Source organism: Podarcis melisellensis (genome assembly GCF_964234715.1).
Source record: "Podarcis melisellensis genome assembly, chromosome: Z".
Taxonomy (NCBI): domain Eukaryota; kingdom Metazoa; phylum Chordata; class Lepidosauria; order Squamata; family Lacertidae; genus Podarcis; species Podarcis melisellensis.
Genome location: NC_138547.1, coordinates 50,051,779 through 50,069,141, shown reverse-complemented (window position 1 = coordinate 50,069,141; position 17,363 = coordinate 50,051,779). Strand labels below are relative to the sequence as shown.

General features: G+C 49.3%; 1 protein-coding gene across 10 annotated transcripts; it reads left to right on the top strand.

The window, feature by feature from the left end:
• Positions 1-1,392: 1,392 nt before the first annotated feature.
• LOC309361766 (FERM and PDZ domain-containing protein 3-like) lies at positions 1,393-16,160 on the top strand. 10 transcript variants are annotated; one of them, XM_081896904.1, is made up of 15 exons: positions 1,393-1,723; positions 4,018-4,252; positions 4,371-4,473; positions 4,696-4,741; positions 4,870-4,956; positions 5,342-5,470; positions 6,106-6,237; positions 6,678-6,797; positions 7,097-7,233; positions 7,936-8,053; positions 8,151-8,240; positions 8,622-8,801; positions 10,237-10,366; positions 12,151-12,708; positions 14,371-16,160. In XM_081896904.1, exons 2-15 carry the CDS (start codon positions 4,105-4,107, stop codon positions 15,819-15,821), a joined length of 3,429 nt encoding a protein of 1,142 aa, XP_081753030.1. In that variant the 5' UTR covers positions 1,393-1,723; positions 4,018-4,104; the 3' UTR covers positions 15,822-16,160. The 10 variants fall into 10 exon arrangements, with proteins under 10 accessions (XP_081753030.1, XP_081753026.1, XP_081753029.1 ...); XM_081896900.1 differs by having other exon boundaries at positions 3,991-4,252; XM_081896903.1 differs by having other exon boundaries at positions 1,393-1,783; positions 3,991-4,252.
• The last annotated feature ends 1,203 nt before the right edge of the window (positions 16,161-17,363 follow it).

Genomic DNA, 17,363 nt, shown 5'->3' with positions numbered 1-17,363 from the left:
GCCCAATCCGCAGGGGGGTCCCGATGCCTTTTGGGAGGGGGCACAAATACCCGCACTTGGGGGGCGCCTGTGGACGATGCGCTCCTGGAGGGTGGCGTAGGGCGGGGGTCGCCGCCGGATCCGTCTGGATGCGTAAAAATGCGCGTTTTCGGGGGGGGAGGGCGCGCAGGCCTCGAAATCCGCGCTCGGGGGGCGCCGGGGAGGGGGTGGGATCCGCTCCTGGGGGGGGCGCAGGGAGGCCCTCGCCTCTGTTTGGCCCGGCGGCCGCTGCAGAGGATGCTCCGCGCTCCGCCTTTCCGAGAGGAGGAGGGAGGGAGGGAGAAGGAATCACGTGATAGGAAGAGCAGTTTTGGGGGGGAGAACCCCAAAAATAAAGGAAATGAGAATCCGGAAGAAAAAAGCAAATTTTCCTCCAAAATAAAGGGAAATCGCCCTCAAAGCGCAGAAAGGGGGGTGGGGAGACAGAAAGAGTAGGGGGGAAGAGAGAGAGAGGGAGAGGAGAAAGAAAGAGGAGAATCAGAGGGAGAGATAAGGGAGAAGAGAGGAATGGGGAAAGAGAAAGGAGGAGAAAGGAAGAGAAGAGAAAGAAAGGAAGGGAAGAGAGAGAAGAGAGGGATGGAGGAAAGAGGGAAGGAGAAAGAAAGAAGAGAAAAAGAGAGGAGGGGACGTGAGAAAAAATAGAGAAGAGAGAGAGAGAGAGAAAGAAAGAAAGAAAGAAAGAAGAGAGGAAAAAAGAAAGAAAAAAAGGAGAAGAAAGAAAATAAAGGAAGGAGAAAAAGAAAAAGAGAGAGTGAGAGAGAAGAGAGGGATGGGGGGAAAGACAGATGAATGGAGACGAGAGAAAGAGGGGGGGAAGAGACAGAGAGTACAGAGAGAGGAGAAAGAAAGAGAGAGGAGTCGATGGGGGTCATCTAGTCTGACCCGCTTCCGCCCCCGCCATTCTAGGGTTATTTCCCGGGTATTATTATTATTATTATTAATCTCTCATGCCTTGCTTGGGGTCCGACTGGATGACCCCTGGGATCCCCTTCCAGCCTGGCCCTTCTAGGATTTTCTCTTCGCTTCTCCAATTCCCCTATGTTCCTCCAGACGGGGGAAAAAGAGCATCCTCTGCTGCATCGGTGGTCAGTTGCTAAGCAACCCCGCATTCCAGGGATTCTCCCACAATGCTTTGCTCCATTCTGGCGAGGCCCGAAACCTCCCATTTCCACCCGCAGCCCCCCCCCAAAGATGTATAGGGAAAAAATCTGACAGCCGGACTAGATCCGGTTTCATCTAGTTTGACCCCCCCCCCCAGCAAGGCAGGAATCTCTTCTTCTTCTTCTTCTTCTTCTTCTTCTTCTTCTTCTTCTTCTTCTTCTTCTTCTTCTTCTTCTTCTTCTTCTTCTTCTTCGAATCTATATACAACCGGGGGGGGGGTCAGACTGGATGACTTTTGAGGCTCCCTTCTGGGTCCCCCATTCTAGATCCCTGCATTGTAGGGGGGTCAGACTGGATTACTTTTAGGGCTCCCTTCTAGCTCCCCCATTCTAGGATCCTGCGCTCCGTTTCCCGCCTCGCGGGGGGTCAGTCTGGATGACTTTTGGGGCGCCCCTCCCCTCTTCGCTTCCCCCTCCCTTCCCGTGTACTGCAGTGACGACGAGCGCCGCGAGTGCGCAGGCGCGGCCGGAGCTGCCCCCCGCCGTCTTCCCGGCCCGATTTCGGGGGGCCGCAGGGAGTCCCGGTAAGGCCCACGACCCCCATAAAAAACCACAACTGGGGAGGGGGTCTGCTTGCGCCCGAGGTATGCGCCCTCCCCCTTCTGGTTTTGGAGTTCCCGACGGAGCAGGTCGAGGGGCCCCCAAGTTCTCCTAATGCCCCCCAAAACGGCTCCCTCCCTCTTCCTGCCCCTCTTTTCTCGAAAGATGGGCGGCCCCGTAGCCCAAAGCATGCGCTTGGGGGGCTACGAAGGTGGCAGTTTGGAGGGTATGTGTCCCCCCCCCCGCGGGCAAATCCCTTTGGTTCCCCACCCCGCTTTCACAAAGGGGGATGCAACGGCCCCGGCGCCCCATCTCGCCTCCTGATTTTGGGGGGCTACGGATGGCGACGGTTGTGGGGCGAATGTGGGGCGTGGGGACCCCCATTGGGACAGATGGCGGACAGGATTCCCCCCAAAGTCCTCCTTACACACACCCCAAGCGGGTAAGTCCATTTCGATCCTTTCCCCGGCACCAGTGATTGCCTGGCGAATGGAAGGTTCGGAAGGGAATGTACCTGAGGGTCATCCAGTCTGACCCGCTGCTCATAGCACGTGTGAAAAGGACCTCGGGGTTTGGGGGAACCACGAATGTCACCTCACTGGATTCCAGGCTTCTCTCTTGAGATTCCTGCCGCCGCGAATGGTCCGTTTCCAAGAATCTCCATCCAACCACCCGACATCCGAGGAAGGTATCAAAGGAGAGAACGACGAAATGAGAGGAGGAGAGGAGAGATGGGGGGGAAGGAGAGAAGAGGAGAATAATAATAGGGAGGGAAGGGACCGCCAAGGCTACTTTGGATGGAGTTACAAGCTTGGTGGGTTATTATTACTGTACAATATTATTATTACTATTATTAGGATGTCAAAAACAGGTCATGCCGATGCCGGATGAATCTCAGGCCTCCTTCTCTTTCTCACCTTCCCCGTCTCCTCCCTTTCTTTCTTTCTCTCCCTCTCCATTCCTCTCTCAAATCTCCCTTTATCTCTCCCCCCCCCCCCGCTTTTTCTCTTTCCCTCCCTCCCCCTCCCTGGACTCCTTCTTTCTCTTCCCTATTCCCCCCCTTCTCTCTTTCTTTCTCTCCCTCCAGTGTCGCATCTCTCTCCCCCCTTCCTTCCTCTCTTCCCCATCTCCCCTTACCCTTTCTCTCCATCTCCTCTCTCTCTCTCTTTACATTCTTTCTCTGCCTCTCCATTCCTCTCTCAAATCTCCCTTCCTCTCTCCCTCTCTTCTCTCTCTCCCCCTCTCTTTTCCCATCCCTTTCTCTGGGACCAGCCCAGCAGCCAATTCCTTTCATATTCTTGATCTGCTGAATTCTTCCCTCCCTCCCCCCTCTTTCTGGCAGGAGAAAAGGAGAAGAAAAGGAGGAGGTGACATGGCCAGAGGGCATCTCTCCCACCCACAGTGAGTAGGGTTCTCCTCCTCTGAGATAGGATCAGGCTCTGCTGCTGCTGGATTTTCCTGGATCTGAAGGCCAATTGCAAACAGCAGCTGAAATGCGATGAATTATAATTTTAAAAAGCAATATGTTGAGCTCTATTGTGAATGTTAAAAGAGGTGGTGCCTTAACTGGACATTTACGTTTGCATTATTTTGTGGGGCCTTTTTGTGGAGAAGCTGTGTCCCAACGAATAAAAAAAATGGTTCTGGTTTAAAAATAAAATAAAAAATGCAATCAGTTATTGAATTGCAGTTGATTACAAAATGGCAAAGGAAAGCCATAATGCCAGGTTGGCGAAAATGCAATGTGCAAATCGATGCCAACTTTGCGGTTGATGAAGGCTGAAATGCAGGGAAGAGATAAGGGTTAGGCGTTAAGGGTAGGGATAGGGGTTAGGCGTTGAGGGTAGGGATAGGGGTTGGGGTTAGGCATGAGGTTGGGGGTTAGGGGTAGGGGTGGGGTTAGGGTTAGGGGTTAGGGGCAGGGCCATCTTAAGCGCCGTGGTGCAAAGCTCCCTCCGGTGCCCCCCCCCCATTTCCCAAAGTTGTCCACCTTTTTTTAGGGAGGACAGCGCTGCCTACGGGGCTGGAGGAGGCAGGCAAGGGTGACGAGCTGATGCTGGGAGGCGCCGCATTCAGCCTCCACCTCTTCCCTGATGCCCCATGCCACTAGTCTCTATAGGTAAGATGCCCCTGGTTAGGGATAAGGGTTAGGAATAGGGGTTAGAGATAGGAGTAGGGATATGGTTAGGGTTAGGGATAGGGTTAGGGATAAGGTTTCCTTTTTTGGAATAATAAAATCCCTTTTTTACAGAAAGGTTCAACCTTGCTGGCATCCCAGATTCTGTGCATTAGGATAGAGACCAAGGATAGGATTCTTCCCTCCCTGTGTCCTGGAATCCTGTCTTCTCCTGCCGCTGGAGATGCAATGCCAGAGGAAAGCTGGGATGCTATGGAATGGGGACCACCGCCTTCCGAGGCCTTCCAACAGGTGACGATCCGGCGCCACCCGGACAGAGGGTTTGGCTTTGTGGCCGGTGGCGAGAGGCCCGTGGTGGTGCGTTCAGTAGTGGCAGGTGAGGATTCCAGGGATAAATCTCAGCATCAGATCATCGAGTTGGAAGGGGGTTGGACTAGATGACGCTGAGGGTCTCTCTCCCCCCGACAGACACCAGCTGCCCCTTCCTTTGGCAGGCGGACCCTCGGAGGACAAACTCTTTCCCGGGGACCAGATCTGGGCCATCGGTGACGAAGACGTGAGTGATGTTGCCCAGGAGAGATTCATCGAAATTGTGAGGTGAGGAAGGAGGAAGCGGGTTCAAGACACGCTGGTCGGACTGGGTGACCCTTCTGAAATTTAAGAGCTGCAGTTCCTGCCTCCTCTACAAATCCATGGATTCTTTCAGGAATTTCAACGCAGGGGAGCTGGGACCCCCGAGGGTCATCCAGTCCAACTCCCTGGAGAGACAGAAATATCAAAGACACCCTAAATGTCTCCTTTGTTCCTTTCCTGCCACAGAAGCGCCAAGGAGTCCGCTGTCTTCACCGTGCTGCAAACCCATCAGGTGAGATCCCCGGGGGTCATCCACTCAACCCCCACCCCCTGGCAAGTTGGGAATCTGCTTTTCCGGCTGAGATTTTGGAAGGCGGCGACCTCTCCCACAAGGCCCGTCTTTTCCTTCTCCCCTTCCAGTCGCCCAAGTCGGCCTTCATCAGTGCTGCAAAGAAGGCCAAGCTGAGGTCCAACCCTGCCAAGGTGCGCTTCTCGGAGCCGGAGCCGGTGAGTTCTGGAAAGTTCTGGAAGGGTGGGGATGTGGTCGTTTCCTTTCTTCATGTCTCTATTGCCTCTTTGGGCTTGTTAAAGATAGCTAATGTGCCGCACAGAGTGACTGGGGAGGCCCGGGCAGGTGGGTGAGGTATAAGTAATAAATAATAATAATAATAATAATAATAATAATAATAATAATAATAATATTTATATTTATATTTATATTTATACCTGGCCCATCCAGCTGAGTGATTAAAAACAGATTAAAAACAGAATAAAACATCAAACCTTAAAACTTGCCTAAACAGGGCTGCCTTCAGATGTCTTCTAAAAGTCAGGTAGTTGTTTATTATTATTATTATTATTATTATTATTATTATTATTATTATTCCGCTAGCCTCTGCTTTTCCGCCCGCAGGAGATGCTGAAGAAGGAAGCCCTCCTCCTCATCCCCAACGTCCTGAAGGTTTTCCTCGAAAACGGGCAGGTCAAGTCCTTCACCTTTGACAGCCGCACCACTGTCAAGGTAGAAAGGGAAACAGTGTCTAGTGATTAAAGCAAGGGGCTGGGAAGCAGCGCCTAGTGGTTAGTGACTTGTAAAATGCTTTCAAAGGAAAAATATTTCTAGAGATTTTCTATTATGTTACATTCTAGTCCAAAGGAATGTATTGAAGTTATATTCTATTTTATTTATTTAATTCTATTTAAGTTACATTCTTAATTCTTGATACATTGTAATTCTTAATACATCAGGAAGGAAGGATTTATTTTAAGTTTTTAATGTGTGCTAAAATACAGTCCTTTTTTATCAACATCAGTTAACAAACATGGAGACATATGCTATCATGTTATTGTTTGAGTTAAATAATTGTTATTATGATTCTTCTTCTCCTTCCAGTAAAGTAGAGCAAAACAGTTGTCCAAATAAAAAGTTAACTTATTAAACCTCAACATTATTTTATAATTATCAGTCTGTGTATTTCTAATAGTAGAACCAAATCAGTCATTTTTGATAGAACTGTAAAAATTGATTATTCCAAAAAGGAAACCTCCCTCTGATTGTCACTATTAAGGGGGTGCAAGCAAGGCTGAACCTTACTGTAAAAAACCTGATTTATTTTTCTTATTCTTCCAAAAATGCTTTTCTCTCGACCCTCCCAGGATGTGATGGCAACCCTCCAGGATCGCCTTTCCCTGCGGCGGATTGAGCATTTTTCCCTCGTCTTGGAATACCGCAGCCCCGAGCGGAGCCACCAGTTTCTCCTCCTACAGGAGAAGCAGCCTTTGGCCCACGTGAGTCAGGAGGGAGCCGGGGGTCATCTAGTCCAACCCCCCCACCAGAGCTTTGAAATCCTCCCTCCCTCCCTCCCATCCATCCTTCCTACCTTCTTTCCTCACTCCCTTTCTCTGTCCTTCCTTCCTTCTTTTCCTCCTTCTTTCCTACCTTCTTTCCTTGCTTTGTCCCTCTCTCTCCTTCCTTCCTTCCTTCCTTCCTTCCTTCCTTCCTTCCTTCCTTCCTTCCTTCCTTCTTTCTTTCTTTCTTTCTTTCTTTCCTTCTTTCCCTCCCTCCTTCCTTCGTCTCTCCCTCCTTTTCTCCTTCCTTCCATCATCCCTCCCACCCTCCCTTCGTCCCTCCCTCCCTTCCTCCCAAATCCCACAAGGATGGACAGGGGAAAGGGACCCCAGGGTCATCTAGCCCACCCCCTTGCCAGAGCTCTCCTTCCTCCCCCCAGGTCGTTCAACGGACCCACTACCAAGGCATGCGGTGCCTTTTTCGGGTCAGCTTTTATCCTAAAGACCCTGCCGAACTGTTGCGGCGAGACGCCGCCGCCTTTGAATACCTCTACATCCAGGTCAGCGGGGGTGTGTGAATGTGTGGTTAGAGGGTCCCAATCCTTCCTTCTAGCCGCCTGCTCTACCTAGTGGTCCTCACTCCTCAAATGGGCGGGGTACAAATTTATTATTATTATTATTTTGCTGGGGGTAAGCACTAGTTCCAGCTCACTAGACTTCCTAGTCCCTCGATCTAACCACTAGGGACTACTTACAACTCACAAACCACTAGGTGCTGCTTTCTAGTCAATAACCACTAGTCACTGCTTCCCAGTCCCTCGCGGTAACCACTAGGCGGTGCTTATAATTCCCTCTCCAGAGCCGCAACGATGTCATCCGGGAGCGGTTTGGTGCCGACCCCGATCCGGAGTCGCTCCTGGTCCTGACGGCGCTCCACATCTATATCACCGTCTCAGCCACCCGTCCCAGCCACAAGGTGGCACTCAGAAACGTCGAGTGAGTGAGTTCCGGGGGGAACCCTGAGGGTCATCCTGACCAACCCTTGTTCCCACACCCGGGACAGCCAACCGTCCTTCCTTCCTTCGTCCCTCACTCCCTTTCTCTGTCCTTCCTTCCTTCCTTCCTTCCTTCTTTTTTTCCTCCCTCCCTTTCTCTGTTCTTCCGTCTTTGTTTCCTTCCTTTGGAAGGAAGGAAGGAAGGAGAAAGGAAGGAAGGGGGAAGGAAAAACAAAAAGGGAGGGAGGGACAGCAGAAAGAAGGGAGGGAGGGAGAACAGAGAAAGGAAGGAGGGAAACAAGGAAGAAAGAACAAAGAAAGGGAGGGAAGGAGGATAGAGAAAGGGAAGGAGGAATGAAGAAATGAACAAAGGAAGGAATCAGGGAAGGAAGAGCAGAGGGAGGGAGGGAGGGAGGGAGGGAGGGAGGAAGGACAGAGAAAGGGAGGAAGGGTTGAAGGAAGGAAACAGAAGTAAGAACAGAGGGAGGGTGGAAATGGGGAAGGAAGAACTGAGAAAGGGAGAGAGGGAGGGGGAGGGAGGGAGGGAGGGAGGGAGGGAGGGAGGGAGGGAGGAAGGAAGGAAGGAAGGAAGGAAGGAAGGAAGGAAGGAAGGAAGGAAGGAAGGAAGGAAGGAAGGACAGAGAAAGGTAGGCAGGAAGGAAGTACGGTAAATTGGAGTGTGTGCGTTTCCTTTTCTTCCCAGGAAGGAGTGGGGTCTGGAGCCCTTCTTGCCTCCCTCTCTGTTGCCAGTTACCAAGGACAAGCTCCTGCGCCGGTCGCTCTCACAACAGCTGAAGGCGCACCAGCGGCACGGCGCCCAGGTGGGACCCTAACCCCTGGGATGGGTCCCTAACCCCCGCCTTGAGCCTGGGATCAGACTGGATGACCCCAAGGGGCCCCCCGATTCTCTCCTCGCAGGTCTCCCCTACCCGGGCCAAGCTCCAGTACCTACGCCTCCTCGACCGGCTGCCCACCTTCTCTGGTGTCATCTTCCAGACCGTCGGGATGGTAGGGTTTCCGGCTTCTGGTTTTGCTTCTGTTTCAGGTTCTGGGCTCAGATTCTGGTGCCAGGTCCTGTTTTCTGGTTCCCAGTTCCGGGTTCCGAGCTTGTATTCTGGGTTCCAGTTTCTGGTTTGGTTAGGGTTCCGGGCTTGGATTCTGGTTCCAGGTTTGGTTCCCGGCTTTGATTCCAGTTGCGGTTCCTGGTTCAGTTCCAGTTCCTGGATTCTGGTTCCAGGTTTTGGTTCCTGGTTCTGGTTTCCAGTTCAGTTCAGCTGTTCAGTTCAGTTCAGGGTTCCGGGCTTGGATTCTGGTTCCAGGTTCCAGTTTGGTTCCAGGTCCTTATTCTGGGTTCCAGGTCTGAGTTTGACTACTCTGACTCTCTCGTAGGATGGCCAGGACACGGCCCCCACCCTCCTGGTGGGCCCCCGCCATGGCGTGAGTCACGTCATCGACCTCCGCACCAACCTGACCACTGTCCTGTGCGAATTCAGCCAGATCAGCAGAGTCCAACTCTTCCGGGAGAACCCGGGTGTGGCAAGGGTGGAGACCGGCATTGTGGATGCAAAGGTGGGCAGGCTGGAGGGCCACCTGGGGGCCATCCCATCACTGTGATTTTCTTTGGGGTTTTTTTCTATCAGATTTTCAAAATTTTAAATCTGAATTTAAAAAATTTAAATCAGATTTTTAAATTTTAAATTTGGTTTTTGATTTAAATAACATTTTAAATTTAAATCGCATTTTTTTCTATTTAAATAAAAAAATTATTCAAAGAATCAGATTTTTTGATTTGGATCAGATTTTAATTTAAAGCACATTTTTAAAAAAATCTGATTATTTCAATTTATATCGGATTCTTTTCATTCAATTTATATTCTGATTTAAATTAGATTTTTATTACTTAAATCAGATTTTTCATTTAAATAATATTCAGGCTTTATTATGATGAGAACAATAAGAATACAGTGGTACCTCTGGATGCAAATGGGATCTGTTCCTGTAGCGTTCCCAAAGCAAAGGAAGGATTAGACTCTGATTAATAACACACAGAGGCTTCAACCAGCAAGACTCTGGGAGGAGTGCGTATAATAATAATTCCTGTCCACCCTTCGGCCCAGGTCGTTTTATTCACAAAAGAACTTTTTACCCAGTGTTCGTAAGAACCAATCAGATTTCCTCTGAGCATTTAAAAAAACCCCACGTGAGGGCAAAGTTACACTACAAAACTAATTTAAGCATGCATACTTCTGGGGTAAATAAAACAGAACTAAAAAGGAAGAATGCATTCAGCAAACTTGGAGGTCATAAACAGCAATAAAGGAAGGAAGGACAGGTAGTATTTACCATCTCTTTGTGAACACTCTTCCTGGCCCTTAAGATCTATCTAAAGATTTAAAAACTACATCAAAGAAGCTACCTACTATCTTTTATGGCTCAGGATGCCTGATGAAGCAACTGGCCTGTGTATTTAGAATGCTGATACGTGCCTGTCAGGCTTAGAAAATGAACAGTAGAGAAAATGGCCGGAAATGCAGAGGCTTGTGGGATTTGATCAGAAATTATTGTCAGTGAATCTAACCCAGTCAATGCCATGCTTTCATAGCGGACACAATGGCTTGATGCATATTTTATAATTCCTCATAGTAATCCTATCTGATCCCCACACTCTGGAAATGTGCACTCCTACAGTTCCAGAGCCCCATTCGCATCCTGAAGCGAACGCAACCCGTGTCTGCACGTGTTGCGATTTGCCATTTCTGTGCATGCGCATGACGTCATTTTGAGCATCTGCCATGCGCGAGTGGCAAAACCCGGAAGCGCGTGCTCTATTACTTCCGGGTCGCCGCAGAGCACAACCTGAAAATATTCATCCCGAAGCTACTTCAACCTGAGGTATGACTGTATAGTAATAGACTAGAATATTGCATGGTCCTATTATTCCAATAATAATAATAAAGATCAATATTTTATGATTTTATGATTCCAATACTACTTCTCTCCCCAGCCGCTGGTGCTTCTGATGGAGTGGCCAGAAGCCACCAATTTTGCTGGCCTCATTTCTGGCTACTGCCACCTACTGGCCGACTCCAGAAGGACGCTTTTCCCGGTTGCACCGCCTCCCATGACCAAGGCAGGTATGTTTCCAAGCAAGGGAAATTCAAAGCAGCTGAAAGTCAGATTTTTCTGGAGGGGATGAAATCCCAGAATCCCAGATTGAAGGAAGCCAGCCTGGCCTCCTGTAAGACTATTATTATTATTATTATTATTATTAAATTTACTCTTACATTTCTCCAACAAAAAGTGACAATTTTAATAATAATAATAATAGTCTTACATTTCTCCTATGAAAATAGGCATATGCTAAATAACAACAACAAAACAACAATAATGCTTTTACATTTCTCTGTTGAGACGACAACAACAATTTTACATTTCTCCTATGAAAATGTTGTTGTTGTTTAGTCGTTTAGTCGTGTCCAACTCTTCGTGACCCCCTGGACCAGAGCACGCCAGGCACTCCTGTCTTCCACTGCCTCCCGCAGTTTGTTCAGACTCATGTTTGTAGCTTCAAGAACACTGTCCCACCATCTCGTCCTCTGTCGTCCCCTTCTCCTTGTGCCCTCCATCTTTCCCAACATCAGGGTCTTCTCCAGGGAGTCTTCTCTTCTCATGAGGTGGCCAAAGTATTGGAGCCTCAGCTTCAGGATCCGTCCTCCCAGTGAGCACTCAGGGCTGATTTCCTTCAGAATGAATAGGTTTGATCTTCTTGCAGACCATGGGACTCTCAAGAGTCTCCTCCAGCACCACCTATGAAAATAGGGACATCCTAAATAACAGCAACAATAACAGCAACAGCATCAAAACAACAACAATCATGCTTTTACATTTTTCTGCTGAGAATAGAGACGTCAATAATAATAATAGAATTATTAATTGAATTTATATACCACTCAATTCCTGGGTCCCCCTGTTGTTGTTATATTTTATGTTATGTTATGCCATGCCATGCTATGCTATTCTTTTTTATTATTTTCTTTTCTTTTTAATTAATTGAATGTATCTACCGGCCTACATCCTGGAGTTCCCAGATATATAATTTACTATATATAGTATTCAAATATTAATATGAATATTAATACTTATATTATTATTAGAATGAGAATGAGAATTTATATACCAGCTTCCATGACCAAGACAGGTACATTTCCAAGCTCAGAAAATTCCAACCAGCTGAGATGTCTGATTTTTCCAAAGGGAATAAAATCCCAGATTGAGGGAAGCCAGCCTGGGTCCCTGTTAACAACAACAACAACAATTTATGTCCCGCCCATTCGTCCACTCTTATATTTCTCCAACGAGAAAAGGGACAATCATCATCATCATCTTACATTTCTCCAATGAAAATAAGCATATCCTAAATAACAACAACAACAAGAAAAGAACAATAATGCTTTTACGTTTCCCCGCTGAGAATAGAGACATCAATAATAATGACCACAATAATTTTACATTTTTCCTATGAAAATATGGATGTCATTAACAACAACAACAATTTTACTCTTTCGTTTCTCCAACGATAATAGGGAGAATCTTAATAATAATAATAATAATAATAATAATAATAATAATAATAATAATTTTACATTTCTCCTATGAAAATAGGGACATCCGAAATAACAGCAACAATAACAGCAACAACAACAATCATGCATTTATATTTCTCTACTGAGAATAGAGACATCAATAATAATAATAGTAATAATAATACATTTAGGTGCAGAAAATATGAATGCCCTACGGACACGCAGGAGTTTCCAGGTTTGAATCAGGCCAATCACAGGTCAAGAGGGTTGGAGTATACAACCCCAGAGCACCTTCCCTGGCAACCATCCTCACCCTCCGGTCTCTCCTTTTCCAGGCAGAGAGAAGGAGGCTGGGAACCGTAGTGCCTGCAGCAACCGCCGTGCTATGCCACCGGAGCTGCCACGCCGCTGCCGCCCCGACCTCAACCAGAACCGGATCTTCGGAGCTGGGGAAACGCGGCCCAGGACCAAGTCGGATCCAGTGCTGAAACTCCCGGGTGCCGAGGGCGAGGGCTGCGGTGCCAGGCGTGCCCGAGCCCGCTCGGTGGACGGTCCCGGACGGAGCCTGGGCCGTGCTGGCCTGGATCTAACGGCGCTGCCGCCGCCGGGCAGCGAGGGCGATGAGGACGACCCCACCACCGCCCTGGCCATCGCGGCACCGCCACCTGGCTTCGGGGACAATAGCTCTGATGAGGACGACGCCCGGCGCCAGCGGGCGGCACCAAGCGAGGATGCCGGGTGCCAGCTACCGGTGACCTTCGTTGAGGCAGTGGTACCGGGGTCCCGGACAGTCCGGGAACGAGCCCAGGATCTCGATGAGGCACTGGTGTCGACCCTGCAGGCCCTGGAAGCCCTGGCGGAGGCGGAGGATGGACCACCGGCGCCAGCCACGGGTATTGAAGATGGCGTCGAGTCCACCCCCTGAAATAGGGATTAGGAATAGGGTTATTAGTATTAGTAGTAGTAATAGTAGTATTGAAGAGGGTGTCAAGTCCACCCCCAGGTTAGGGATAGAGTTATTATTATTAGTAGTAGTAGTATTAATATTAGTATTAGTATTAGTATTGAAGAGGGTGTCAAGTCCACCCCCAGGCATAAAGATAAAGGTACCCCTGCCCGTACAGGCCAGTCTTGATAGACTCTAGGGTTGTGTGCCCATCTCACTCAAGAGGCCGGGGGCCAGCGCTGTCTGGAGACACTTCCGGGTCATGTGGCCAGCGTGACAAGCTGCATCTGGTGAGCCAGCACAGCACACGGAAACGCCGTTTACCTTCCCGCCAGTAAGCGGTCCCTATTTATCTACTTGCACCCGGGGGTGCTTTCGAACTGCTAGGTTGGCAGGCACTGGGACCGAGCAACGGGAGCGCACCCCGCCGCGGGGATTCGAACCGCTGACCTTTCGATCGGCAAGCCCTAGGCGCTGAGGCTTTTACCCACAGCGCCACCCGCGTCCCGTACCCCCAGGCATAGGGATAGATTATTATTTTTATTATTATTAACATCATCATCAATATCATTATTATTAATAGTAGTAGTAGTATTGAAGAGGGTGTCGAGTGAAGTGTTCTTATTGAACTCTGATCAATAAGAATACACACAGATGCTTGAACCAGCAAGACTCTGGGAAGGGTGCGTATAATAATCTGTCTCTCCACCCTCCCGGCCCAGGTTGTCTTATTCACAAAAGAACTTTTTACAGAGTGTTCGTAAGAACCAATCAGATTTCTTCTGAGCATTTCAACAAACCCCATGTGGGGACAAAGTTAAACTACTAAAACTAATTAAGCACACATATTTCTGGGGTAAACAAAACAGAACTACAAAGGAGTGCATCTGGCAACCCTGGGAGGTGATAAACAAGCAATATACATAAGGATGGCCAGGAAGACAGCGATCATTATCACCTTCAGGTGAGATCTGTTTCCAGGCCCTAAATTCAACATCCTGAGATTAACATTTCAGAAAAGCTACATCAAAGAAACTTGCCCACTATCTTTATGGCCCAGGATGCATGCCTGGCAAAGCAACTGGGCTGTGTAAGTGACTTGTCAAGAAAGAGAAATGGGCAGTAGAGGAAATGGCCAGAGATGCAGAGGGTTGTGGGATTTGGTCAGAAATTATTGTCAATGAATTAAACCCAGTCAACACAATGCATTCATCGTGGACACAATGGCTTGATGCATATTTTATAATTCCTCATGGTAATCCCATCTGATCACTACAGTTGAATCCATCCCTTGGGATAGGGATTAGGGATAGGATTATCATCATCATCATCAACAACATTATTATCATCATTGTTGTTGATTATTGTTATGATTATGATTATTATCATCATCGTTGTTGTGTTTTGGGAGCTGTCCAGAGTGGCTGGGGAAACCCAGCCAGATGGGCAGAGTAGAAATAATAAGATAATAATAATAATAATAATAATAATAATAATAAGGGTTAGGGATAGGGGTTCAAGATAGGGATAGGGATTGGGGATAGGGTAATAACCCTAGTATTATTATTATTCAACATCCTGATGCTCCCGGCCCTTGTGGTTTCTCCAGGTCTCATCGTCCTGGCCGCCCTCGACCCCGACTCCGGCCATGACGCAGACGCTTCCCCCAACGCCACCTACTTTCTGGCACAACGGGTTGACCCGGATGGCTTCCTGGTCCAGAAGGACTTACCTTTCCGCTTGAGAGGCTGTGGGGCGCCCACTTGGCAGGCGAAGACTGGGAAGTCCTCATCAGTGTGGCTCGCCGAGGCCAAACCAAGTCCCAGCGCTCAGCCTTGCACCTCGAACCCTGAACCGGAGTGTCCCCAGAAGGAGACAGAGAGCTGCCAGATGCCGGCGGATAGGATCTGGAGAGATACTATGGTTCCCCCACCGCAGGAAGTGTCTGATCTCGAACCCAAGGTGCCACACGGAGAGGATCTGGAGGTCCCGGCACAGCCACGGGTGCCCCGGCCGGCGTTCCGCTTCCGGAAGCTTTTCTCAGCAACATTCCCAGCACGGCTCAAACGGGAAACGGATGAGCGCCGGGCGCAACTCCGGAAAGTGAAGCAGTTTGAACTGGAGTTCCTGGAGCAACTCCTGAAGGGTCCGGCGCCGGGGGGCTGTGGTTGCCCACCTGGCACCAGCCCTGTGCCAACAGCACCCAGTGTGTCGCGGTGTGACTGCCGAGGGAAAGAGAGTTGCCCGCAGCGGGTGGCACAAGGATTCCCGAGTCGACGGGTGCGCTCGGCCAGCCCAGAGCCGAGAGATGTGGAAAAGAGCGCCTCCTGCATGGGGACCGAGTGCGTGGTGGCAGCAGTGCCACGCTACGAGAAGCTGCAGCGCTGCGCCAGCGGGGAAGGGGCCGTTCCAGAAGAGGGTGATCCAGCGCCGCATTTCCCGGATGATGTGTGCCCACGGCAACTGGGGCCGGGTGAAGAGGGCTGCTGCTCAGTGCGCTCCTGCTTCTCAGCGCGGGGAGGTGATGACGAGGCCGATGAGCTGTGCTACTCGGTGCCGCCAATGCCGGATGCAGCAGCCCGGACACAGGAGATTGACCTGCGGGCAGCATCGGGCCTCGACCGCATCCGGGAGCTGTGCGGCCGGGAGTACGCCTTCCCTGGTGGGTTCTCAGCGGTGAGGCTCGACGCTGAACAGCTGCTGGGCGCCCTGCGGCAATGTGCAGCAGCGGCAGGGAATGGGGCGTCAGTGCCAGATGAGGGCCGACGGGAGCTGGCACTGGCCTTCCGGGAGCTGAGGGCCGCCTGCCGGCGGGTAGCGGGCGCCGAGAAGAGCCCGGCACGGCTGCTGCCGGCCGTCGCCGGGAGCTTCCGGGTGCTGGCACGGTTGGCAGAGACGGCAGCGGTGGTGGGCAAAGAGGCACGGCGGCGGGCACTGCTGGCTCAGGTGGAGGAGGTGGCGAGGAACTACACCGCCCTGGCAAGGGCGGCGGAGGAGTCAGCAGCCAGGCAGGCGGGCGAGGAGCCAGTGCGCCCATTGACGGCACCGGCGGCAAAGTGAGGCTTGCTGAGAGGACGTTCAGGGAAGTGTGACGAGGCAGCTGTTTTGCGGGGAAGGCGGCAATTTTCTCTCAGAGGGCTGAAGTGCCCTGGGCTCCATTGGCGGGAGCCCAGTCATGTAGTCCAACTCCTCGGCTCTGAAAGCTGGGATGCGGTCGGGTGACCCCACCCACTGCAAGAATTGGCACAGGACCGTCCAGTGGAGAGAGGGAGGAAAGAAGGAAGGAAGGACAGAGGAAGGGAGGAAGGAAATGGAGTAGGAAGAACGGAGAAAGGGAGGCAGGGATGAAGGAAGGAAGGACGGAAAGGAAGGACAGAAAAGGAGGGGGACTAAGGAAGGGAGGGAGGGAGGGAGGGAGGATAGAGAAAGGGAGGAAGGGAGGAAGGAAATGGGGAAGGATTAATGGAGAAAAGGAGTGAGGAAGGGACAAAGGAAGGAAGGACAAAGAAAGGGAGGGAGGGAGGGAGGGAGAAGAAAAGGAAGGAGGGATGAAGGAAAGAAGGAAGGACAGAGAAAGGGAGAGAGAGACAAAGGAAAGAAGGAAGGAAGGAAGGAAGGAAGGAAGGAAGGAAGGAAGGAAGGAAGGAAGGAAGGAAGGAAGGAAGGAAGGAAGGAAGGAAGGAAGGAGAAAAGGAAGGAGAAAAGGAAGGAGGGAGAAAGGAAGGAACACAGGAAGGAAACAGGGAAGGAAGGAAGGAAAGACAGAGAAAAGGAAGTAGGGACAAAGGAAGGAAGAATGGAAAGATGGAGGGACGAAGGAAAAGAAGGAAGCTGGGAGATGGTTGGATGACTCTGGCAACCACAATGGTTGGTACCACAATGATTGGCACTGAGGTGGCCTTGCCTGGGGTTGGGCTGGATGACCTTTGCGGTTCCCTCTGGACACAGAAAACCCCCCTTTTTACATGCCTGTATATATTATACATAATAAAGACTATATATGTATAGATATATGGAAATTATATCTGTGTAAATTTGACCTGAGATTGTCTATATAAAAAGATGTGAAACTTATATGCAAATTTATGCCAATACACGAATCTTCATATCGGTCTTGTGTTTGTGACATCTCTCCCCCCCTAAAAAAATTGATAATAATATTTATTTTAAAATATGGACTATTCCTAAACAATGATATTAATTAATATTAATCGAGAATAATGTTGGTTAAAATTAATATATAATGATACTAATGTGGACTATTAAATAACCAATCAAATCATGTAATAATGTTAAGTAATATTAAGTAGCAAATAATATTAATAATTGATATTAATATTAATAATAATGTTAATTTTGAAAAACGGACATAATCCGAGTCCTTTTTTTGACTATTATTTCTTTATGAAATTTGGGGGAAATAAATAATAATATAAACATAAAAATGTAACAACAACAATATGCACCAATATCCAGTATCCATTCTATTGTTTGTACTAGCCCATCTGAGAGGATTACCTGAAAATAATCATGAAAATCCTTCCTTGATTTATTTCTTTATGAAATGGGTGGGATATAAATAATACAGATCTGGAACGCCAT